This window comes from Lonchura striata, chromosome 22 (assembly GCF_050655825.1).
Source record: "Lonchura striata isolate lonStrDom1 chromosome 22, ASM5065582v1, whole genome shotgun sequence".
NCBI classification, from domain to species: Eukaryota; Metazoa; Chordata; class Aves; order Passeriformes; family Estrildidae; genus Lonchura; species Lonchura striata.
Genome location: NC_140724.1, coordinates 6,874,527 through 6,901,279, shown reverse-complemented (window position 1 = coordinate 6,901,279; position 26,753 = coordinate 6,874,527). Strand labels below are relative to the sequence as shown.

Below are 26,753 nucleotides of genomic sequence, written 5' to 3'. Positions count from 1 at the left end.
TGGCTCGATGGGAGCAGATTAGATGTTCCGAGGGGCTGCCACTAATAAATACAAACACCACAGGAATTTCAAGATGACATTCTTAGCACTGATGTTTACACTTCCCAAAAGGTTTAGAGATCTGAAGAGGATCTACCTGCAGCAAGTATGAATTTATTGACCCCACTGTGCCTTGTGTAACAAATATCCTGACGTTACTTAACTGCAGATGCACTCTGAAATACTCTGCAAATGCTGACATTAATGCACTGCCATGAGAGCCCCTTTAACAGGAGACCCCAAGGTGTGACATGGAGAATTGCTCAGGCATCAGGGCAGGAAAAAGAACTGCTCAGGTAAAGATCAGAAAATGCTCACAGGAGGAGAGGTGTGGGGGGAAAATGGTGCACAGTGAGCACAGAAAAGCTCAAACCAGAGGCTTGGTATTAATGGGAGTTGGGAAGTTCACAGGAGCAGTTTGGGCCATGGGAAATTTCAAAGCCACCAAATGTTGAAAATTGCATTGGAAACTCAACTTCATAAACTCCATGGGCCACCCAAGCATGGCTGACCTGACAGAACTCCCCCTGGGAGCTCCTCCGTGCCCAAATCCCAGCTCCACCTCCGGGAAGGCAGGGCTGGTGGCTCAGGGAATGATTCAGCCCATCCTGCCAGGTTCATTAAGAGCTGGTGCCCATGGCAGGGCTGCAATACCTGGAACAAGCTGCTACTGCTCCATCCCACCTACACAGCCCCCTCAGAGGTTTGGTAAACACACAGTGCAAACACATTCTCCAGGGCTGAGGTCACTGTTGCCAGCTTGGGTTGTTCTGTATCCCAATAAACACCAGCACACAGATGGAAAATCAAATCACATCTCAGCACCTGGTCCTGCTCCACTTTTAACGTGACACAGGTAACTGAGGGAGCTCCAAAAAGGCTCAAAATTGTGGGGTAAAACAAAAGTAATTTAATTTTAAGTATTTTTTTTTTAACAAATTGTTCAAAATTAGTCAACCGAGATCTGTCTCTGTCTCAAGTGACAGCTGCAGTTTGAAATGTGACTTACAGACTTCAAGGCAGCCACTCACTGCCAGCCAGCTAAAGCACCAAAAAGCTTCAAGCACCAAAGCTCACGAGTGGGATATCATTTCAAATTCATGTCTAAATCATCAAGCTGCTCCATTTTGGCACGGCCCTTGTGAAGACAGGAGTTTTTCTGCAGGCAAAGGCATCTGGAGATGTCTCCTTAGGTTCCCACGTCCCACAGACGTGAGAAAGCTGAGCCAGTGCAGGGCACAGCACCAGAGCTGCCACCCTGGCGTGGATTAAAGCTGTGTGTGACATCTCAGTGCCACTAATTACCCACTAATGAACCCCTGCCAGAGCTGGGGCTCTGCACAACCCAGTGAATAGCTGGAATTCCTAGAACTGGTCTGGGTACCCAACTGACCACAGCTCCGCCTGTAATCGAGCTAAATCCATCCTTAAGGACCCTTAAACTGTGGAATTTGGCCTTTTGAAACCTTTATTTGCTGAAATACTTTGCAGTTGACAGACTTGCCAATGAATACTTGCAAATCTCATTGAGAGGCCTGTGCTGCTGTATCCCATTCCCAGCCTTACATAAACCCCCCATCACATGGGGAATAGTTATAAAACATCCCAGCGTGGAAATTTCCTCCTTAAACAAAAGTTATTTTAAGGCCCAAACACAATTTGGCCTTCAGAGATGTAAAAATTTAAGTACAGTGCAAGTGGGAGCCACGTAAAAGGGAAAAATCCCATCAGGGTGGAGGGCAGGGGTGGGATTACACAGAAAGAACAGAGAATTTCAAAATGATGGCACTGTAATTTTGGGTCCCTTCTCTCTGAATGAGCCCCAAATTTCAATCAAGTAAGTGATAAAAAGCCAAGATTAGTTAGGGGGGAAAAAACCCAAATATGACAAACTTCCAGACAAAGTACATGAGGATTTATGGTTACAGCACAAGGAGCCAGACAGGTTGGATATAAGATTATTGACTCTGGGGAATCTTTACTAACAGAAAATACACTGGGGAAAGAAAGTTTGCTTCTCCAACCATTTCCACTCTGCTGTTTTGCCATCAGAGTGAACTTTCCAAGACAGAGGGGTGAGCTCTTAAGTCCAATAAGACAAAAAAATACAGGGAAGGTTTTTTTCCCCAAAGGAAAAAGAGCAAAGGTAACTCAACCAAATGATACACTGGAAAACCTGAAATAGCTGGAAATGTTTTACATGAAAAGCTGATCCACCACAGGTTTGCCTTCCATGCCCTCCTGAGGCGCCTTTGCCACCTGAAGATTCTAGTTCTCAATTAAATCCTTAAAAATGTGGGGAGTGTTTGGAATTGTCTAGTGGAAGGCAAGATTTCAGCTCACATTTCTCTGAAAGTGAACAGAGTGAGTCCAGAATCACCTCAGTAACCACCTGAGGGTTAAATGTGCACTTTTCTTCTGGTTTGGCTTTATTCAAGATGCAGAAATAACTCTGCAGGTTTTAGTTATTCCCCAAGTTGAGGTCAGCACGTTAAACAGCTGTGCAGTGGAACACGGGTTTGGAAAGATTTATCTTTCTTGCCAACACCAGATTTATTGAAGGATTTGCCACCTGGGCTCTCCCACCCTCCTAAGAAGAGGTGAGAGCATCCCTGCACACCTTTGTGTGTGTTCTCCCAGCTCCAGGAATGATCACTGCCCTAACTCAGAGCAGCCAACAAATAAACCCAAATTATTTCAGGGATTGGGAGGTAACAGAGACTCAGCTCAGAGTGACATGCTTCCCCTCACTGTTTTTCCCTGCCTTTTTAACTTGCCAAGCCCTTCACAGGATGCAATTTGCTGTAGGACTGATCACAACCACCTAAACATCACCAAGAATCTCACTGAAGAAATTCATAAAAGCACCACAGGCAGCTCCTCTTTAGCAAGGTGTATAAATTTTCCTCCCCCAGGAACACGTCTGCCTTCTCTGTTTGCTGCGTTTCCTCTCTTTGCTGTATTTTCCCACCCCTGGAATGCCTCGTGCTATTTCAGATCCACCTGAGAATTTTGGGGAGCGGCTTTGCAAAACTGCTGCTGTCAGTTCTGTGCCTCTCCTCTGCAAATGCCCCCAGCCCTGGCTGCTGGGGAGCCCAGGGTCCCGAGGCCAGGCTCACCTGCAGCCGAAGGTGGTCTGCAGCAGGGTGGTGATGCCCACGCAGAAGAAGATGGTCCCGATGAGCTGGCTGGTGGCCCACTGGTCGAAGCCCACGCACATGGCATCGGCCAGCAGGAAGGGCACGGCGATGGTCCCGCTGAAACACGTCAGGTAGTGCTGGGGGCACAGGGGGGGTTAGTGCTGCCAGCCGAGCCGCCCCTCCATGCCCTCACCCCAGCTGGCTCCTTCCCGGGCCAGCAGCAGCTCCTCCTGCTGCTGCTGAGCCCCCGCCAGAGCTCCCCCTGCCCTGAGCTTTGTCCTCAGCGTTTTGCTCCCGATCCTCTGTGGAGGTTTCTGATTTTTGTCATTTCTGGGGGATCCACAGGGTCCCGAAGCAGCTCCACAGCTGCTCTCCTAGTGTAAATGCAGGTGAACCCAATGGGAAGAAATGCTGATGTCTGACTCCAGTTCAGAAGGCTGAATGATTTCTTTATTATAACTACACTCTAATACATTAATATACTATTTAAAGGAGATACTAAAACTACAAACCTACTTTTTCTAACTACCAAATCTAACTCACCCACAACTTGTAACCCTCTCTGGAGAGTCCAGCCACACGTGGATTGGATTGGCCACCAGGCTCAAACAATCCTCACCAGAATCCAACCAAGGTAAACAATTCTCCAAACACATTCCACGTGAGAACAACAAGAAGCAGAAATAGAAATTGTTTTCTCTTTCTTCCCTCTGTGCTGCTCTATGAGAGAGAGAAGAATGTCCCTGCCACACTCCTGAGGAGGCACGGAGGTAACTGTGCTGAGAGCAGCCTCCAGCCCAGAAATAACTCCACTCCCACTGGCTCACATCCCCACAAAGCAGCTCCCAAGGGCTCCTTAACTCTTCCTCAACCCAAGCACACCAAAGGCAAAAGAAACAAATTTTCACCGTACCCCACACACAAGTAATACCAGAATTCCTATGGAACTGCCTGTCCTTGAGGAAAAGGCAGACACAAAAAGGATGTTTTGGAATGTGCTTGTTTGGAGATCTCAAGGTCATTTACAGAGATGACCAAATCCTCAGCATTCCTGTGGGACAGATGTTACTACCACTGCAGAAGGGAAGGAGAAGGAATGCAGCTGCTCTGCTGCCCACTGCAGCCCCACTCCCTGCAGGAAGCGCTGCTGGTGCTCCAAAGGCAAGCCAGGTGCAGGCTGATGCTCTCACAACTGAAATAACTGCAGGGGCAGCTTGAATATTCCATATTTCAGGTTTAAACCCTTCTCTCTCTCCATCTCTAACTCCAGAGGGTGCCCAATGTCCCTTGTGAAGGCCACCACTGAGCCTTTGCTCACTCAGTGACCAACAGCAGCTTGTAACTCTGAATATTTGAGTCACTCTCACAAATGCACGAGCTGAAAACTGAAATAATTCTCAAAGTAATGCTCTGTGATCAGCTTCCTCCTAAAACCTCCTTCAAAATCATTCTCAGAGCAGTGATCTGAGTGTGATCAGCTTCAGAAGAAACTTTTTAACCCCTCCTCAAAACCATTCTCAGAGCAATGCTCTACTGTGATCAGCCTCAGAAGAAACCTCCTAACACCTTCCTCAAACAGGGCAGAGTGCAGAAGGATAAAACTCACACACACAAACACAATGAAGTGCACAGAAAATCCTCAACACACTTTGAAAGGTACAGAAGGAAAAGCTGTCTCTGCCTGGGGATGTACCTGCAAGCCCAGAAAGATGCAGAGGTACCAGGGAGGAACATCTTCGATGGTGTAAATCATGTCAGTCCTCTGGGCATCCAAGCTGCCACTGCTGTCCAGGGTCTCTGCCAGGGAGCTCTGCAGGAACAAGGGGCACCAGCAGGTCAGTGCTGCACAGAATAAAGTGAATTTCAACTGCCAGGCTGCTTCAGAATGCTGATTTGTGACAAGTTCAAAGCCTTTCGCATCCAGCTCCTGAATTTGTAGCCAGCATGTTCCCTCCTGAACAATCCCTGCTTATTTATTTATAATTGCTGATTTATGACAGAACTGATCTGGCAGCCAAAAGGTGCCCCAACATGGATTCCTCATGACAAGGCTGTTAAAAAACCCCACCAAACCCCAAAGCCACAAAAGCAAACAGAAAAACAAAACAGGGAAGAATTAAAACTAGGAAGAAGAGCTCTGTCCTTGCATCAGAGACCAAAATCACTGGCAAAAATAAATCCTCATTATGATAATTGCTTCCTTGCTTTGCTCTTATCCAATTTCATCCTGGTTAACCACTTTTAGCCAAAGAATTTATAATTTTCCTTCTTCCCTCTCATTTTTGCAGTCAAGAAAAATGCTAATTATTACGCCAAATTAATCCCCAACCAAATTCTATCAGCCAAGCAGAATTCCTCCAGGAATTTCAATTCCCCCAGGAATTTAGGCAAGGCCTACCACATGCCAATGGACCACAGACATTCACACATCAACACCCCTGCAGCTTTCCCAGTAAAACCAGGGCCAGCTCTGCCTTTTCTCTGTCACAAAGAAGTGGAATCCTTTCCCTCTGGTTTGGAAACTCCTGGGAACAAACCCACAACGCTCCAGAGCCCCAGCACAACAACAGAAGCAGGAGGAAGTATCAGATTTTGTAATTTCAGACCCAGCAGCTAAAAAAGGACCTTACACAACAGCTGCTCTGCCCTAATCCAACCCAAGACACTCGGAGCCCACGTGGAGCTGCCTCACACAGAGCCCGGGAGCTCTGCCAGACTCGTGACTGCCCCAAATGGTCCTCACTTCTCCAAAAAAACCCACACATCCACGGCTTGGCCTGAGGTAATCTCCACTTGGTGCCACCCGCAAGGCCAAACTGAGCCTGGCACTCCCCTCCCACCTCAGCCTTGTGAGGAAAGCAAATCCACAGGGAAAATTCACAGCCAGGAGTGCAGGTGGGCACAGCGCTGCGGGCGCTGCAGCAGAAATGCAAAATGCAGGAACTCTCATCTGAGGGAACTCTTTAAAGCACTTTGAGCAGTGCTCTCCCCAGGCCTGCACCTCCTGCAGCACCACTGACCAGACAGCTTTTCACTGACTGAAAAAAAGAACAAATTCTCTCCTGACCCAGTTCTCTAAAAAAAAAAAAACATGTGAAAAAACCAGGAATTAGAACCATGGCATGGCTGAGGCTGGAAAAGCCCTTTCAGATCCTCACACAGCAGCACCACCATGGGCATCACCAAATCCATCTCCAGGTGACACACTCACACATTTTTGGAACACCAGGGGGGATGGGGACTCCATCACTGCCCTTCCAATCCCTGACCACCCTTTCCAGAGAAAAATTCCTCCTCATGTCCAGCCTGACCCTTAAGGCTCAGTGCCAGCCCTGCCATGGGCAGGGACACATTCCTTTCATGTGCTGAACAATTCCCACACGTTTAGAACTGAATCTTTTGGTTTCTGTCCTATGGGATAGTTTTGGATTTATTATTAAACAATTTCCTACAAATTTAAAATAGCAAAGGAAGCCAGAACAGTGCACTGGTTTGCTGCCATGAGGGAAGGAACAGGGTGATGGTTTAGCTGACTGAGGGTTTTATTTTGGATGAGGCTGTGGGTTGAGGGCTTTTTTTTGATATTTCTGGAGAAAACAACAATGAAAACAACAATTTGACTGTCCCAGGCTGCTCCATCCATCCAGGCTGGCCTTGGGCACCTCCAGGGATCCAGGGGCAGCCAGAGCTGCTGCAGGCACCCAGTGCCAGGGCTGCCCACCCAGTTCCTTCACTGGAGCCACAGCAAAGCTTTAACTCAGGGAGATCTGCTTACTCTAAAGCTCGAGGTCTCTTTTAGGTGAACTATTCTCCACCACCCACAGCTCTGACCCCGAGGATCAGCTGGGAGGGAAGGAAGCACACGTTTGGGAAAACCAGAAACACTGTGGTGTCTAGGGATGGCTTATCTCATTGCACAATTCCACCCAAACACCTGTGGCCCAAGGCTTTGATCAGATTGTGCCTCTCCCCTCCTCCAAAAATCAGCCATCAAAGACTTCCACAGGTAACACAGCCCTGCCCATGAAACATGAGTGTGGTGGGGATGGGAGTGAGACACCTGGGCAGGCTGAGCTGGCAGTGCACCAGGCCAAGCTCCCCTGAAACCCAGCACTGACCACCTCTGGCTCCTCAGGGGATGTTTGAAACCCGAAATTCGGGAGTGAAAGCATTAACTGCATCCCTTGGAGTCATCCTTGCCCCAAGAGAAACTGTGGCCTTGAAGGAAGGAGCATCATGATGCCCCTGCCTGGAACCAGGAGTTTTGTTCCTGTTTGAATCAGGACAATTTGAAAAACCTGGGTCAGGCTGAGGCTTTTCAGAGACAAAGTGAGTTTGACTGAACATTTCAGAAGTTCAAATCCACCATAACCCTCATCCTTATTTTAAACAAAGACTCACATCATCTCAGCTTGCAGGATCATCACTAAACAGGCCTAGGGAATGAAAGAATGGAGAAAAAAGCTGGAAAAATCCCAACCAAGGGCATGAACTGCTCCCACCATTTCCTGAGTCATGCCCCAAGTGCTGCAACCAAAGTGTGTGACCAGCAGTCACGAGGGCAGAGCTGCCTGGGGTGATGTGAATGTGCAATTCAGCAGCTCTGGGACAGGAAACCTCCCAGCCAGGGGAGCACAAGCGGGAGCTGGGAGAGCTCCCAGCTGCCAGGGCAGCCCCACAGACCTTTTCTGCTATGCCATTCTCCGTGGTGTAGATGGCCATGAGCTCCGTGTCCTCGGTGTCCTGATCAGCGCTGGACGTGGCTCCACCATTTATCACAACCTGGAAAAAGGAGCAAAACCAGAAAGAGATGAAGTTTTAAAATCAGCATTTCCTCTGCCATCACACCTTGTAAGTCAGTTTTCTCTCTGGGTACTTGACATCTGGCTCTGACATTTAGAGAACATGAGGAGCATGGCAAGGTATCATTTCTGTAACAGCAGGTCTAGGGACAGACATCATGTAGAGCTCCCTAAAAACATGCCAGAGAGCTCCCTAAAAACATCCCAGAGAGATCGCTAAAAATGCCCCAGAGAGCTCCCTAAAAACATCCCAGAGAGCTCCAGCTTTATACACAAATATTCAGAGCTTTGTCACTGACTGCTTGTGGAAAGGAAAAGTTTGTACACCTGAAGGTTTGTACACCTGTAGGTCTGTACACCTGAAGTATCATTCCCTGGAAAGGTTTGTACACCTGTAGGTGTGTGTACACCTGGAGCAGCACTCCCTGGAAGGGTTTGTACACCTGCAGGTGTCTGTACACCTGGAGCAGCACTCCCTGGAATGGTTTGTACACCTGTAGGTCTCTGTACACCTGCAGGTGTCTGTACACCCGGAGCAGCACTCCCTGGAAGGGTTTGTACACCTGCAGGTGTCTGTACACCTGGAGCAGCACTCCCTGGAAAGGTTTGTACACCTGCAGGTCTCTGTACACCTGCAGGTGTCTGTACACCTGGAGCAGCACTCCCTGAAAGGGTTTGTACACCTGCAGGTGTCTGTACACCTGGAGCAGCATTCCCTGGAAGGGTTTGTACACCTGCAGGTGTCTGTACACCTGGAGCAGCACTCCCTGGAAGGGTTTGTACACCTGCAGGTGTCTGTACACCTGGAGCAGCACTCCCTGGAAGGGTTTGTACACCTGCAGGTGTCTGTACACCTGGAGCAGCACTCCCTGCCTGCGGGCTGGGCTCACTCACGGGCAGGGTGAAGAAGGTTGGGTGCTTGGACTCATCCTCGTATTTGCCCTCCGTGGAGCCTCCTGCCTCCACCGACTTGGAGGTGGTGTTCTTGCCGATGCCCATGGTCTCCAGCACCTGCATGCAGCACAGGAGGTGTCTGGGACAGGCCAAAGGAGGGACAGCTCCTCACTGCAGCACAGCAGCTCCAGGAGGCAACAGCAGCTCAGGAACCCAGCTGGGACCTCAGCGTGGTGCTCCCATCAACGGCTCCTAGGAGGGAAGGCAGAAATTGGCTTTTTTTAGGAGGGAAAAAAGTCAGTCTCATCATCTGAGTTCACTCCTCACACGGGGCACCACTGTATGTTGGTTTTTGGCCTCTTTACTTCTGTTAAGGTTGGGATTGAAGGCACTTAAATAATAGTTCAGATGTTTATTATTTCTTAGCCATATTAGAAGTCCTGAGTTCTACAGCATTCTACTAACACGTTACAAAAAGGTTAACTACCTTTCTGTACAAGGCCTTTTCAGGCCAAACTCTGCAATTTAGAAATGACACTTAAATTATTTTTACTTTTAACCCAATAACTAATCACTCCAAGTCTGTAATGTGGACTTTTCTGTCCAATTACAAAATGCACTTTGAAATAAAAAGCATCAACTTACTTTGAAATAAAAAGGATCTGGGAAACTCAGACTGGATGGACAGTGAGGCACACGTGCCTTTCAGACAGAAACAGCCCCTTCTGCTGGACATCCTCACCCAAAACTGCCCCCAAATTCTCAGCTGCATGAAGAACATTCCAAGTAAGCTGCCTGATGCTGAGGGAATGGTTTGAGGATAAACTCTGCATTTTAATGAGTTTCACTTCTCTTCTGGCACAGGAACTGGAAAGGTCAGACACCTCAGGGGGTCACTCCAGTACAGTTTCCCCACATTTGCTCCTTAAATCAGACCTGCCAGGCCATTGCCCTCCCACATTTTTCATTTCTAAAGAACACAAATTAACATATTTGAACCTAAACTCCCCACAGGACAGCACAGAAAATCCAAGTTTTGCAACCTGTGGTTACTGAGCTTCAAACAGAGAACGCAGCTGCCTACACCTGCAGGTGAAACCAGGTCAGGTACAGGTGAAAGTACAGGACAGAACCTGCAAAAAGGCCTCTTGAAAGCCACAAAAAGTGGAATTTTCTGCAGCAGAGCCCACTCACACCGGTGTTACTTCAAAAGCAAGTTAATGATGGGTTCAGCTGAACCCGAAGGTGGAAATACAGCTCATGGGCACTCACAAGCACAGGTGTGGATTGGAAAAAAAGCAGCAGAACTTGGGTTTTTCCTGAAGTCTCCTTTCCAGATGCTGCTCAGGAAATGCCAGCAGCTCCTGTCTACTGTAACTGGAATAACAACTGAATTTGAGAAAGACTCTTCTGCTGAGGGCAATTCAGGACTGTACTAATATATGAATACTAATATTTTAGAGCCTCTTAATAGCTGTTAATTGCCCATTTGCTGGAAAATTCTGGTTCCTTGAGGTGAAAGACATATTAAAACTTGCAAAGCAACGTAGGTATCTCCTGAGAAGTTCCATAAAAAAGACAATTTAGGCACAGAGATCCCTTGAAGCATTAATTAAATCAGCATGGTATGGAAGGCAGTGCCTGCAAATCAGAGTTAAGATTTGTTTGTGAGAGTAAATATTAAGGTAGCACAAGTATTTCTCACTTGAAGAATGAAGGAGAAGACAGGTTTGAATATTCATTGTTCTGGAAAAAACCTGCCATTCCCATTTTCACAATAACCACAAAGTGCAGCTCAGGGCAGAGAGGACAGGTAACTGGTTAACAGGTTATCAGGTTAAAGGTTTGGGGGCACTGGGGGGCCTGGGCTGGGATTTTTGGAGGGGTTTTTTGTTTGCTTGCACTGTAGAGAAATGAGATTTGGTTTTTTTATCATTTTCCTATTACACAAGAACAAAGTGAAAAGAATCTGCCTCGCTCTGTCATTGCAGATGTGTTTCATTCTCCAAGAAAATCAGAGCTGGAGCCGGGCGAGGTTTAGTCTGGCAGCTTTATCCTCTGGGAACGGGGAGGGAAAGGGCAGCAGGACACCTCCCTCAGCCAGGGCCAATACAGCTGAGCCAGGAGAGCTCCAGGCTCGGATCTGCAGCTCCCAACTCACGGGCCAAAACCCCCTCACTGCTGCTTCTCCTAAAGAGAGGGAGGGTTTGTGTCAAGAAAAGGGCTTGGTCCAAGAAAAACCAGGAGAAGGAATCTCCCAGCTCTTCTTGCTTCTACCCAGCAATTAACATTGCACTTAATGGCACAGCTGACCATCAGAGGCTCCTGGAATGCTTTGATTCTGCAATAGGAGTGTCAAAGAGGAGAAGATAAACTCTGCTGCTGCCTAAAGCTACCTGGCAGAGATCACTCCTTATCAGCCCACCACATGACTCAGGCATTTTTACAGCCCTCCATAGCAAATCCAGCTCCTCAGGAGCTGAAATGTCCTGGAAAAAGAGATAAAACAGAAGAGATAAAACCCATTCAGCATGGCACAGGTGCACTCAGTACAACCCATCACCTGCGGGGTGGGATCCAGAGGAAAGGCTGGAAGTGAAACCTCTGTCAGGACTCACCTTCCCACATGAATTACCCCCAGTGCACACGTGTGCTCAACACAGAAGGCCCAGGGAGGCCGGGGCTTTACAGAGCTGGAGATAAGATTAGGATTTACACAAAGGGCAGGGGAAAGCCCAGGTGCAAGTTCAGCCTCCTGGCTAGGGAGAGGCCACTCTGCACCTCCACCTCTGCCTCTTCTCCAGCAAAAAGCTCCTCCAGCCTCCAGCAGAGGCCAGGAAGAGAAGTCTGCTCTGGAACCTCCACCACAAATAAAAACATCCACTGGAGCACAAAGGTTTTCCTACAGCAAAATCTGCCCCTGAAAAGCTTCCACTTTCCGAGGTACCCAAGTGCCTGTGAGCCAGTAAAAAATCCTTCCACAGCTCATCCCTTAAGGAGATCCAAGGGTTAACTTGGGCAGGACAGAAGGACATAAAGAGCTTATTGCCAGGGCAGGAAAAACTGGCCATGAAGCCCCAGAGCAGCAGGCAGTGGGATCCAGGCACTGTTTCCTTTAAAAGCACTGCATATAGCTTTTGGCTGAAGCACACCAAAAATATTCCCTGCATCAGATTTGCTGCTGTGGCAGTTCCTCCCTACCCTGCTGAAGGGCCTTCAACATCAATATTTGAATCCAGAGCCTGGCAAAACAAAGACTGGGGGAAAACAAAGCCCACCTGGCCTCCAGGCTGTGACACTCCTGGGCAACTGGTGAGTTCCTGGGGCTCTTCTCTCAGTTTGGGCCGATTTGGGGTTTTTTAAACTCCTCTTGCTGGTCCTGTTGCCTGGCAGCAGCAGGACTGGGCATGGCCAAGCTCAGGATACAGCACCGCTGTTGTAAAGCTCATTTGCAATGAGCAGACCTAGAGATTAACCCTCTGGAGGAAGCTCAGGCTCCCCCATGACTTCCAGCCCTGAAAATTACAATTTTTCCAAAGTGAGAGGACCTCCTGTGTAGCCCCTTATTTGCCAAACTCAAACCAAAAACGTTCTAAAACCAGGAAGGCAAAATTCCAGCTGGATCCTAAATTTCTCTCAGCTGAGCTGAGCCCACCACCCAGTGACAACCAAAATAATTTAGGTTTTCCCTGTCCCTTCAGACAATCCCTGCCCTGGCCCCCAGCCAGGCCCTGTGGCCTCTCCTCCCCACCCTGGCCTGAATTTGGTGGCCCTGCCCTGCTGCACAGGGGAATATTCCCAAAGGAAGCACAACAAGGGTGGTGATAGCAGCAGCTGGGGAGGGGACAGCCCACGCTGGGTTTGTCCCATGTCACACCTCCCCAAGGAGTGGTGGCACAGCCAACCAGGACCTTCCTGGCTGTCACAGATGGCTGAAGAGCCAAAAAAACTCTGGCTGTTGCACCCACTAAGGAGATTAGAATCAAATTAAGGTCACTGCCTAATTACCATCATCAATTTATTATTTTAATTAGCTGTCAGGCTCATGTGAACAGACCAACTTTCTCCTGCAAGCAGAGATGATGCTCAGCCAGGAGCTGTCCCACTTGAGGTGCCTCTGGAATTTCACCACCTCGCTGGCACTTCCAAGTGTTTGGCACCTCTGGAACTCGGGCACCTGATGTGTTTTAACACAACCAAGGCATCCTCTAGGTCTGAGATTGTATTTTGGCAGCAGACACGCAACAGAGAGGTGGAAAGGGACATGGACTCCCTGCATGCCGTTTTCTTGCTCCATGTGCCAAGTCTGAGCAGAAAATAAAATCAGTTTTAACCCCACCTGCTCAGGGCTCAGGCTGGGAGCTCCCTACGGGAAGGACACACCAGAGGCTGAGGCTAAAGCAAAATTTCAGTTCCTGCAGTGTCACAGCTGTGAAGAGCTGAAGCCAGCAACAAAAGCGCTGGATTTACTTGGTTTGGGGTAAAAAAAGTGCATTTAGGCCAAGCAGGTGATCCTGCTCTGCACGACAAGTCAGAGAGAAACCAAACTGTGAGACAGAGGTGCCACGGGCCAGGCAGGGCTCCAAGGGGAGACACAGAGAGGGGACAGAGAGAGAAGGGACAGGCAGAGAGAGAGGGGGGACAGGCAGACATGCAGAGGGGACAGGCAGACACGCAGGGGGGACAGGCAGACATGCAGGGGGGACAGGCAGACACAGCCTGGGGCTGGCACCGAGTGCCCAGGGAGCTGCAGAAGGCACAGGACGGATGCCAAGTGAGCAGGGAAGCTGGGGCAGGAATTCCTTGCCCAGAACCCTGCAGCAAAGCGAGCAGGGAGTGCTCCAGCAGTGCAGACAGCGAGGAACGCTGGGGAGGCTCCCATCAGACAAAGTCTGCTCACAGAGCACAGCTGTGCCTGGCCAGACACACGGTTCCACACCAAAGCAAGGCAATTCCCAGTTAATTATGGAATAGCAGCTTCCTCCAGAGCTCTAGATACACCCTCACAAAACCTCTGCACTGATTCTGTGCCATTAAAACCCCAAATCTCATCTTTTTATTAGCCAGACCTCGTCTGCTGTGCATCAGCTCCAGGCACTGGATTTATCTGTGTTCTCACTTTTCTGCTGTTTTTAATTTCAGAAGAATTTTACAACACTGCTCCCCTTTTCCCTCTCCAGCCTGCGCAGCTGTCCACACCTATCTCACAGCTCAAATAAATAAACATCAGAGTTACTTACTTGTTTCTGAGAACCTGGCACATCACCAAGGGGTTTTCAAATATGGAGGACCAAATTACAAGACACCAAAAGAGCATAGAAAAGTTCTCTTCAAAAGAGAACTTTGATACTCAGAGGTGTCCAAAGGGTGCTGGATGTTTTCCTAGGAAAAAGGTTTCTCGCCAGTTAAAAACACCCCACAAACCTCTCACCACCCAGGTTAAAAAAGCCCTGTAAGTACTTCAAGGATGCAAAGTCCTGTCTGCAGAACCACAAGTCCAACTGCCCCATCCCAGATCTGAGCCTGGACATGGCACCTGCGAGGTCCCACCACTGTCCACACACCCAGGGAGTGCCTCAGAGGCGTTTCTTCTGCCTTCCAGGGCATTTTCACCATCTCACAGATGTGAAGAAGGTGCTCAGAACCCACACTCAATTTGCTTTTGCTACTTGTAAAAAACACCCTCCTGCTTCAGTCGGGGGTTTGGAGCAGGCTCTTTGGTCCCAGGAAAGTCGTGATTTGTCTTTAGCAGGGGCCTCTCCAGTTCCTTCCATCAACTGAAGCTGCACTGCAATGCCACCACGTCCTAAACGCTCCAGGGATTGCCCCTCCACTGAGCCACATCCACAAGAAAAGCAGGCTCCAAATTTAACCCAACACCACGCAGTCCATCTTTACCTGCAGCAGAGACAAATAAAATGCTGCTACATAGCCAAACTTCCTCACACCTGAGCTCCAAAAAGCTCAGTTTAGGTTTTAAAAAGAGCTGATGGGCACTTTAAGAAGTCTCTCTTCACCCCGAAGTAGCTCTCCAAAGCACAAACATATTCTTTCTGTGGGGGCACTAATGAATTTTTAAGTAGTTGGTATTTTGAATGCCATCCAGAACGGTGCTTTAATAACTGACCAACGTTATTAGGGCAAGTCTACACAAAGCTAAGCAGGAAAGTTATGCCGAGCTCAAACCTTCCATGTATTTAAAGCACATTAGCTAAATCTCATTAACTTCCTGTGTGAATGAGCTCGTTGAGAAGGAGACTTAAATCCAGCTGAATGAGGTGTTTAACAAAGCATCTCAGAGCTTTCAAAAACCACAAGTTTGGTTAGTCAAGTTATTAACTGAGAGCTTAGTTAGGCTGGGATTCTAAACCAGAATAGCTGAAATGTGAGTTTCCAGCATCAGAACACTGCTGGCCAAGCAGCTCCCACTCATCTTTCACCCCGTTACTCCCATTTTCCTGTCCCAAAAGGCAGTTTTGCCCAAGTTCTGTGCAGTACATTTGCCACCCCACCAGCGGACAGGGATGTGAGATTAAATTCCAAAGAAGTGCGAGCAGAAGGTGGGAAATGACAATTTACAGCTCGTTATCTGTAGGCAGCCGCTGCTGGGAACTGACACCTGCAGAGCCCTCCAGACTCAGGGTAAATAAAAATTAAATTGTGTCTCACTGCTCCTTCAGTCTGCCCCGGAGCTCAGTGCACCCCGCACAGCGCATGGCACACGGTAATTTGATTTATAATGCTATGGAGTCCTTACGGTCTCCCTGGGGAGAATTAATAATTTGGGCATTCCGATACCTCGCCGTTATTCTGGATATTAATACACAGCTCGTTAAGCTCCTTCATGGCCCTCAAAGCAACCTGAGCTCACACTGGGTCCTTTCTCAGCCTGCTTTGTACTTGGACTTGGCACTTTGATGAAAGCTCCCTTCTTTCCAAGACTTTAATCATGTTAAAACAAAGGTGGAGTTAGAGACTCATCTAGGAAAAATTCCATTTATTAAGTAAATCGAGGTAATGTGCCAATTTTTTGGCTCTGGATGCGAAGCTCTTTCCCTGTGGCTCCTTTGGAGAGGGAACAGCTTGAACCCAATAATCAATACAAACCCAACAACTGATCCCACACTTGAAAAGTCTTAAATCTATTAAGCTTGTCTGGAAAGAAACACTTCCATTTAGCATAACTTATTATGATTTGAAATTAATAAACTTTCAGAAACTAACCAAGATGCTGTACCCTTTGTGCTCAAGCCTTCTTAATATTACTACGTAAATGTCATGTAACTTTTTACCATTTTAAAGATTAAAAGGAAAGCAAAGTCTAAAGATAAACATAAAAGAGCAAATACTTCTGAAGCAGTAAATATCTTCTTACAGCGATAGCAATTTTAAAATGAGAAATTAAGTCCTCAACCCTTTAAGATACAGAAAGTTAGTTATTAACACCTGCAAACAGACGTTTTTAAAGTTTCTTATTTCATAATGCTGACACCAAACCAGTTCATTTTTGCAACCATCCCCACCGGGCTGTGAGTCCCAAGGCAAACCTGCACCGAGCTCTCGGGGCAGCTCCCGCAGCAGCAGCAGCCTGGAGGATGCAGACATTCATCCCCCAGGAGCACTTTTATACTTTCTGTACTCACCCATTGTGTAACTGCTCCCAGCCCACGTTACACAAGGGCAGGGCAGGAGGCAGCACCTGGTTACTCCCCGCTTACTCCCCCGTTACTCCACGCCTCCGGCGGGTTTACGCAAAGCAGCTTGGCCCTGGAGCTTCGGCTTGGCCACAAAACTGTGGGGAGAAGAGGCAGGCAGAGCCCCCAAACACAGCTGGCACCAATATTTCTGTGTCTGGCTGCAGCAGCTGCAACCAGGATGGAGCTTTTTTAATCCCAGCGTTTTTTCACCAGCCTCCCTGGTGTAACTTGCACAAAAATGTTTTTATCAGCAAATGGACAAATTTTTCAGAGGTGCCAGATGTTGGAGCTCTTCCCTAAGACCAGGGTCAGGGATCCACAGCCTCACTGGGAACCAAAACCCCCCAGGACCCTGCTGGTCTCCTGTTCTTCCTCAGTGAAAAACACTGAGGAACAGCCATGGGCACAGGGCAAAGTGAGACGCAGAAGTGAAAGACCTGCAACAACAACAAAGCCAACAAGAAATAAATAAAGGGTTGCCAAGCACGGCACAGGGTGCCCAGGGAAGTGGGCGAGTCCCTGTCCCTCTATGAAAGCCATGGAGATGGCTTACTGGGGCATGTGGCATCACTTAATGGTTGGACTTTATCTTAGAGGTATTTTCCAACTTAAATAATTCCAGGATTCCTAAACTGCTTCCCATGGATCTCCTCCTTGCTCCACTCTCCTTCTGTGGGAGCACAGCCCTGCCTAAGGCTGTTCTTACCCTCCTGAACATCACTTTGTCATCTGTCACATCACAGCCCCTGCCTCAAGCTGCCACCGAGTTACTCATCCCCATTTCCCTTTTCAAAGGATTAAGGAGACACCATCACCCTACAACTGATCCTGAAGCCATAACCAGAACAAACCACAGGGCAGCACCCAGTGAGCAGCTCCTGCCTGGATTTACCAGCAGTGACTCCACTCCTTGCACTCAACCCAGAGCAGGCCAAGAACATGGAGCTGCAGGGCACAAAAGTGAGCTCAGGGTACCTGAAATTCTCTTTTTGCGCCCCAGTGTGTGGGGGCTGCCAGTGCTGTCCAGCCCCCTTGGCTCCATCCCATTCCCCTGGCTCCATCATCCAGCCCCTCCATCCAGCCCCCCCAGTTCCATCCAGCCCCCCCAGTTCCATCCAGCCCCACCAGTTTCCATCCAGGTTTTAAAAGAACTAATCCATTTGCTTTTTTACTCCAATGCCCAACTGATGTTTAATCCAACCAGTTTTTTTAATGGGGACTCAAATACTTGCCCTGAACATCACAGTTCAAAGTATAACTGAGTTCAATGCAATTAAAATTCTTAAGTATGCAATCAAAGACTTGTCTATTTACCTTGCAATTAAAACTAATCGCTCCAAAATTCATCATCAGTGACTGGAGAACTTCAACATTCGAACAATTAATTTCTGATTACTCTGCACTTACGCTCAATCCAAATAAACCACCTGCTAATCTGGGCTCCTCCACTTCAATCCCAGCTGCCAGGGTTGATGTCAGGACAGATCCAAGGGTGGGTTGTTGGGTTAAATTCCCTGGAGTGAGCAGGGACTGGAATCACTGTCACTGCAGGAGAATGCTAATTCAAAATTCAACATTCCAAGTGCAGCTTCCAAGTTCCAAACTGGTGTGGAAGCCGCAGCTGAGAATTGTGTGGGGCTGCCCTTTACTGTGGGAGGGGAACCACAGCAGAGGATTTATCTCGCTCTGCTTCAGCCCAGAGAGCTTGGTCACGACGTTCATTTTTATTTCCTGCTTAATATCTGAAATGCAAACTGGAAGAAGCATTTCTCCTGCTTGGAAATGTTACTCCTAGGAGGAGTTCACTTTGATTATTAAGAGAAAATCCAATTTTCTGCCTTCTTCTCACTCAGTTGCTTAGTGTGAGGATGAACCAACACTTCTGAGTGTTCCAGCCAAATTCTCTTTGGTCTTGGACACACACTGGTAACTACTGACAGTGTTCTGAGTTGGAATATTTATTTATTCTGAGGATTTTTCTCTGCAGTTTTGCAGCATTCAGGCAGGATAAAATCCCTCTCTGAAGTCCACTATTCCCCCTGCACAGGGGTGGCACACAACAGTTATGTCCCACCACACCAAAATGACAATAATGCAAACACCTGCTAAGCAAATCCCTCCTTTGAAAGAACAAAGAAAGAACAAGAAAAAACACCCAAAAGGAAGAGCGATGCAGTCAGCAGTGCTCAGGGAGAGGCACAGCTTCCCTGCAAGAACATCCTGTTTCATCCAGAGGGTGAGCTGGAGGAGGTCTCCTCTCTGACAGCTCAATGAGCCCCCTCACTACATTTCTGTAGCCACCTCCTAATTTAAGGATTCTTCCTCCCAAAGCCACAGCAAATATGTGATCTCTTGCATCAGCTTATTTAATCAGCAGCCTCCCATGAACATCCTCCAGAACACAACACAGCAAAGCCAGAAAATAGCATCGCACACGAGCACAATAAATAGATCCACTGCCACCCACAAGTGGGAACGGCACAAAGACTCGGCTATGAAGTCTGAACTTCCAGGGATGTTTATGAATGTATTAAGAAAGCACTTAGCAGATCTGCTGTAACATGAAAACATCTACTGCTCTTCCCTGGTGCTGACTCAAATCGACACCACAATGACGGGAACTGCTCTGGAAACTCCCCAGGTAATTCCGGAGCGATGCCCAGCCCTGGCTCCTGCTCAGGGTGTCCCCCCTGAACCCACAAATCCCTCTCTCCTAGAGAAAGGACACCTTGGGGCAATCCATGGCCAACAAATCCCACATCTCCAGCTGGACAATGCAACGCTTTGTGGCCAACTTCTGTTCTTAAATCCCTAATTCATCTGTATTATTAAGGTGTTTATTAGGACTTTTACTGCAATGGTATATTTTTAAATACTTGTAAGAAGAACCCAGGATCTGAGACGCACATCAAAGCAGACACAGAGCTCTGTGTAAAAAGATAATTACAAGATGGAAGTGCCTTTAGGAATACTTGTGGCTGATTTCTGGGCAAGAAAGAAGGAATCATTGTCAAGAAAGAACAACAGAAGAACAGTGAAGCCAAAGCCCTGGATGCCACGGGCACAGATTAAAGCACTTCCAAAATTACTGGAGAACGTATGTGCTTTTTGGGACCTGTTTTTGTATCCACCCTGCTCATAAACAGTCAGACTCCCTTCCTGGAACTCCAGGTATTCCTGTAATTACAGGCAAAAGCTCAAATCCTTTGTCTTCCAAGAAAAGCCAGAAGCAAAGCCTGAGCAACAGTGCAGGGCAGAGGCAGGGAACCTTAACGCATCATTACCTTGGTGTGTTCCCAGATTACCCTGAACTCATTACCTTCACTATTCCTGGAATCCCCACCCCTGCAGGTGCCCAAGGCCAGGCCTGGAGCACCCAGGATGGTGGGAGATGTCCCTGCCCGTGGGTCTGGGCGCCCTTTGAGGTCCCTCCCCATTCCAAATTCGACACACAGTTACTTTGCACGCTCAGATTTTACCTTTCTCTCCCTGTTTTTGTGACTGCTAATAGTTCCAGAAGGGTGGCTTAAACTGTAGAGAAAAATCCAACATGATGTGCAAGAACATGGAGAGCCCCACCCTTCAGCCGAAGCTGCTGCTGTTTTAATTTTCCAAAGGCAAAACACTTCTACGCAAAATAATCTGTTTACTTTTTCATTCAATACATCATTTGCTTGGATGCCTGAAAATCGCCCTGCATTACACAGTGAGCAGCCAGGCTGGAAATTCCAGCTGCAAGACTAAATGCTTTAAAAAGTGTAGGGGAGAAAGAGCAGATATCCATCGTTTTGGTCAGTGATCCTGGGATCTGGTTCACAGCTCAGTAATTCCAAACTCCTGCCCAACTCCTCCTCCCACCAATCCCAACATCCCGCATCCAAAATGAAAAAAAAAAAAAATCCTTTTCATCTTCAAAGCATAGCCACAAGTCAATCTCAACTTAGCACACTTTTTAATTTTCTTTTTCATTATCCAGTTGGGAGAGTTATGCCCTTTTTGCTCAGTGACCTTTCGCTCCTTTGGGATGATTCAAAACCTTTCCCGGGAATAATCAGGGAATTGACAGCACTTCCAGAGGAACGTTCCAAGGTCCCAGGGCTGAGCCAGAGTCACTCTCAGGAGTCTCTGCTGGGCTCCAGGACAGGATCCTGCGGCTCCAGGACTGCCAGGAGTGCAATCCTGGCACGGCTGCTCCGACCCCACTCCGAGGTTCGGAGGTCCTGACCTGGAGCCAAGCCCAAAGCAGCAGGAGAAGCTTCTGCTGGAGCTGGCAGCAGGCAGGGCACGGGGCAGAGCACCTCTCGGGGTCACAGAGCAAGAACAGAGGCCATTATTCACTGTATTAGCAATAAGAGATGCAGATATTCCCACCAAGAACCAGCGCCCAGCTGTTTGCCCCAGGAGCTTCGGTCACCAAGCACGGCTCGGTTTCCCACAGCCACTGGGGAAAAATTAAATCATTATTGCCATTAATGATATTTAAGCCAAACCAGCACTCCTTACTCCCCTGCCCACACACCAAACAACTGCAAGCAGCCCTGCGTTTGATTCCCACACGTTAAGCCAAGCAATTACTAATTTATTAATTTCACAACAAGCCTGGCAGTGTTTCTGTGTTCAGCCAGACTTGCTGGGTGACTCCCCTCCTCCTGTTTGAGGCAGGCTCAGGTGAGAGCAGCCCCTGCACCGACCTCCTCAGAAATGTGCATTTCTTGGCCAACCTCCTCAGAAATGTGCATTTCTTGGCCAACCTCCTCAGAAATGTGCATTTCTTGGCCGCTCTGAATCCATGGGGCAGCAGGAGGGGACAGGAGCCAGCTGCCACCTCACCCCTGTGTCACACAACGATGGGGATGTCACTTAGTGCAGTGGCTTTGAAGATTTTCCTGCCTGGGTGAGTGGGTAATTAAGAATGCATTAAATAGATATTAATGCATTAAATATCCCTGCGAGCAACAGAACTGGGAAAGAAGGTTAAGCTGCTTCTCCAACTGAAGTAGGGCAGAAATGGAACAGCCAGTTTAACACCCAACTGCCTGCTCAGGAAAAGCACAAAGAATTGTGAAATTTTCAGAGTTCACACTAGTTACAATAACTTCTTGGTTTTGGGAGGACTTTTTTAAAAAGTTCTTTGGAAAATTCAGTATAATTAACCTCTAGTTTACCTTCAGTAAACCTCTTTGTGAATTCTGCCAGTAAACCAATCCTTTTTTAACCTACATACTGTGGGTTTAATATCGTGCCTTAATGGCTGCCTCATCTTCGGGGCTCTTTGGCAGATGTGTTTCAGCACTGCTTTTAACAAAATAATCTCAATTATTCTTACTTAATTGGCATCAGATAAATGCAAGGCTTCTTAGCTGCTGCTATCTGAAGGAACAGCACTTCAGCACACATTTTGCCCTTTGAATAATTAGGAGAAAAGACCAATGCAGATGGAGTGTACCTAAGTGAGCTCCAAACCCGGGCTAATGCTGATCACAAAATCTTTAGCAGAGCCCAGGAGCCGAGGAGGGGAGCTCAGCCAGCGCTGTGCCTTCAGGCTCATTTATAGCAAGCAATTTAATAGAAGCTTTAATTGACAGCTTTGCTTGGCTCTATTGTGCCTGATTAGGCATCTCCATGAAAAGCATTAGCTGTGTTTGATCCCCTCCAAAGCAGAGCAGCTCATTAGCAGGGGATGTTTACAGGACCAGCAGCTCTTCCCCTGCTGCAGGAGGGGTTTTCACATCGTGTGTTTTCACCAGGAGGATCACGACTCCAAAGGAGCTCAGCCCTCCATCCTTTGCCTTTCCTGCTATTTGCCAACAGGACAGATGGACGAAGAAAACATCTGACAGGACAACAAACCCCCAACACTTGGGTATAAAAAAAACCCAAATCCTCTCCCTCATTCCCTCATCCATCCTTTTCTTGTTTTGTTTTGTTTGTTTCAGATTTAAAAGCTTCTATCACTGAGCTGAAATAATGACAAATAACAAGTGTCCAACAGGCTGAATAAACCAGACCAGAGCCCTGAGAAATTATATTGGTAATAATGATTCTGCTCAGCACAACCTCCCAAAATTCCACACACAAAATTAAACGGCACCCATGCAAATACATCCAATATCAGCAAATTACTGGTAATTGTTATTGTTCCCAGAGATGAAGGGACACTCTATGAGAATACAGCAATTATTTCCTGCACTCTGAGCCTAGGAACAGGGACCTGCAGCTCCCATTTCCTTCTTGTCAGTCTCAATCCAAATTACTCCTTGGGTTTGGTCTTAACACAACAAAATGCTGGTCAGCAAACCGTGATCTGTCAGCTTTTATCAAAAACCCCAACCTGTTAAAATATGACCAAGCAAATGCTGCTTGCATCAGGAAGACTTAGTTACCTTTCAGAAACCATTAATTCTGTACAAAAAATGAAAAAGAGCAGGGGGGAAAAAAGCTGCTGTAAGCTGTGAAGAGGTGGTGCTTCAGAGTCTGCAAAAACAAGGATGTGTTTTTTGGGTATGGTCAGAGTCTGGATACAGGATGCTCCACACAAAGGACAAGTAATAAACAGAGCAAAATTCGTTTTTTCCTGCCACAGGGACTCAAAGACTCCACAAAAATTGAACCCTTCCCACAGCAGAGTCCACTAAGTGCTATTAGCTCCGAGCCAGCTTCGTTGCAATCAGCACACAAAAGAGAAGGCTGCTAACTTCGCAGTGCAGCTTTTTATTTCCCTCCCGACTCTTAAATAAAAAGTGAAAGTCACGACATGGAGTCACGTGCTGGTTTCATGAGATTCCCCTCCTTGACCTTGAGCGCTGCTAAGAACATTCACACACAATAATTCCCTTTAAAAGCGCAGCAGCACCTGGAATTCAAACCACTCCAGGGAAGTGGGGACAGGAGTAAGGTCACAAAACCACGAAGCCCTTCAGATGATGGCTTCTGGGCTAGAAAACAGAGTGCTCACAAAGCTCTGCAAAGCTGGGCATGGTGGTCAAAGGCTTCCAGCATTTCCTTGCCATTGCTGGCTCCATGGGACTTCCAGAGGGTTGGGAGCTTGGGATAAATTCCCATTAACCGCCCCAGCACATAAACACTGCCAAGTGCATTAGTGTTTAAGGTGCCTTCCCATTAAAGCTGCACTTTGTTCTGTTAACTTTTACTATCGCACAAGTGGGTAACAGCCAGGAAACCACTAAAATCGACATTATTGCCCTGGGCTGCCATTTCACGGCCATGCAAAACAGGAGTAAAGCCAATTAAAATGTGTCGCTCCACTGAGAGCCCAAAACTGCTCAAAGCTCACACCCGAGGTTAATGCCCAGGAATGTCAGTGCATTTCAGAGCCCCCCCTGAAACTGCCTTTCACTTGCTTCCCCACTACCCTGCATGCCCAAAATGCTATTCCCAAAATGCTTCAGCCAACTGGGAATGGCAGGAGCCCTGCAACAGTTTGATTTAAATATAAATTCAGACAGCGAACTGGGGGACATGGAGCCATTCAAAATCAAATTCCAAATCAGTTTGGTGACTCACATTTCCCAACAGTCAAAACCAACAAACAGTGAGTCAATCCCTTCACCACCATCCTCATTTGAGGCCCATTCTCCCAGCAGTTTTACTCTACAGTGAGCATGAGGGGGGTGACAAATTCAAACAATCCCTTTGATCACGAAGGGCACACGCTGGTTTAACCCAAACACACAGAAACCAGGTCAGGTGTTGTTTTCAGAGCTTGGGAAGTTCGGATACTCCCAGGTACTGTGGGATAACTTGGCTCCTTCACCACAACAACTGCACTCCTCTGCTCCTAAAAATACAACTATCAGACAAAGCTTGTTTTCTCAGGCACTTTGCTGACACAAGTCCAAGATCAAAACATTCCTGGTTCAGAGAACAGAGATGTATCAGTCTCCAAAATCCAGCCATGCCATCCCCTCAAGGTGCCTGGGACACTCCTAAAAACACACATTGATTTATTTCTGCTTAGTAATGTAGGTTTTGGGGGAAGAATAAAATATTCTGGTTGCCTGAATGTGTTGAGAAGGCTCTGGAAATTCCCTTTCAGCAAACCAGGATAAAGTTTATTCTTGCTTGAAGCTGCTATTTAAAAGTTATATTAAAAAGAAATAAGTAATGGCAGACACTTGGATGTTAAGTGCATTCCCTGTCCCCTCCTTAACCAGCACTTGCATCTTCTGGCCTGAGAACTGAGACACGGGGAGATTCAGATCGTTGAATTTCTAATTATAAACTCATTAAAATACTAGTTTTACGTTCACCTCGAGCCCAACCATTCCTCAGCAATCAGAAGGAGCTGTGGGATGGGAACACAGAGCATTTCATCCCAGGAGGGAGCCAGCCAAACCCAGAGCTTTGGGAGCCCCTGGGCACAGCCTCGTGGCCAATCCACCCTTCCCAAAACCATCCCGGAGCTCCCAAAGCCCAGCCTTGCCCCGCCAGGGCGACAGTGACAACACCGGCCACCACAAAACCCAAACTCTGGAGAGAGCAGGAGCTGCGTGGGGAATTTCCCAAAACATTGGAAAAGCCAGGATGAATGCTAGTGGAAGGGATGGAATTACAAACAGGAGCTGCAAGTCCAGCCCTCCCTCCTCCTCTCTTTCCCCACCGAGAGCCAGCGATGTCTCAACACCCCAAGTGCCTTTCCAAGGAAGTAGCTCTGCTCCTTTCTGGGCCAAATTGCCATGGCAAGAAATCCCCACATAGATTCATCTCCAACAGAAAAACATTCAGACAGCAAGCATTTCCTTCCCACAACCTGAAAACAGCCAAACATCATCAGATTTCTTTGCTGCCATCAAAGAAACCCTGTCCTGAGACAGCTCATAACAACTAAAAGCATTTGCCCATAAAGCAAATGTGCTCCCAAGCACTGACAGAAATATTTTGTGCACCCCACGAAGCTGGCCGTGGCTGAACACACTTCACCCCCGGGAAGGCTGGAGAACACAGCAAGAGCTTTCATTTGTAATGATTTATTTTACTCCTGCCTTCACTACATCAGGATGCTTGTCTCTTACTCATCCTGTCTGTCAATACTGTCTTCCTGCAGCTTTTAAGTAAAATAACCCCCATGGTAACTGTTGTCAGGCCATGTCATGACCACTGAGGCTTCATAAATAACACTTGATATAAATAGATTTTCCAGCAACATATAAACCATCAGCTCCAATGGAAGTAGAAGGGTTGTGTGCAGCCATCTGCATTTTCTCCTGTAAGGATAAACACATAAAGAAGTGTTTGAGAGCAAAATAAATCAATTGAAGAAATGGCCCTAACAGAAACTTCTGGGGCATGAGATTTCTTACAGGATTCACAGGGAGACATTGACAGGAGCAGCTACAGCAGGACAAGATCCTCCCAGGAAGAAATCCTTCCCGGTGAGGGGAATGAGGCCCTGGCACAGGTGCCCAGAGCAGCTGTGGCTGCCCCTGGATCCCTGGAAGAGTCCAAGGCCAGCCTGGATGGATGAGCACCCTGGGACAGTGGAAGGTGCCCTGCCCACGGCACTGGGTGGGCTTTGAGGTCCCTTCCCACCCAGACCATTCCAGGATTCCGTCACCTCCCAAACAACACCAGCTCGTGGTGGGAAGAGCTCCCAGGGGTGCCAGCTGCCTTGCCCTGCCCCGAGGACCAGGAGAGTTTAATTGCTGCAGCTCAGATCAGTCCTGAGAGCAGCTCAGCAGCCACTTCTGCAGGAACCCATGCCGACCACGCCTGCAGTTTCACCTGCTTTCCTTTCAATGGTCTGCAATCAACTTCCACATAACAGAGCCACAGCCCCTCGGGACACCCCTTCGTGCTGAGGAAGTTGGTAGATTTGGCTACACCAGGAAGAAATAAACCCCCAAACATACCGACAGAATCAAAGAGGAAAAAAACTTGGCTGAATTTAAAAAAACAAACATTTGAAATAGGAGCTGCGCACAAACGCAGCATTTTTTACAGGTTCTTCGGAACAAATGTGGAGGAAATAGTGAAAAAAATAATCTTCAAACACTGCCATTATCTCAAGCTTCCCCTGAAGAAGTCTCCAACCAAGTAATAATGCCAACAAAGAAGCAATTTCTACTTCTCCATTGGAATTTAACTCCCTGTTAGATGACCTTCACGAGACAGAAATTCTCATATTAGCAAGGTATAAATGCACCCACACACCACCCAGTATG

The 26,753-nt window shown here is 47.7% G+C and overlaps 1 protein-coding gene across 5 annotated transcripts in view; it reads right to left on the bottom strand.

Moving 5' to 3' along the window:
• Positions 1-26,753, bottom strand: part of SLC23A2 (solute carrier family 23 member 2) — a 51,828-nt gene that overhangs the window by 22,758 nt on the left and 2,317 nt on the right. For 2 of the 5 annotated variants that reach the window (XM_085559277.1, XM_085559275.1), the window contains exons 2-6: positions 16,519-25,796; positions 8,876-9,127; positions 7,863-7,961; positions 4,873-4,989; positions 3,159-3,316 (exon numbers count right to left, since the gene is read on the bottom strand). In XM_085559277.1, coding sequence (XP_085415403.1) covers positions 3,159-3,316; positions 4,873-4,989; positions 7,863-7,961; positions 8,876-8,998 — 497 coding nt within the window. In that variant the 5' untranslated portion in view covers positions 8,999-9,127; positions 16,519-25,796. The other 3 variants (XR_014949864.1, XM_085559274.1, XM_085559276.1) reach the window with 2 other exon arrangements.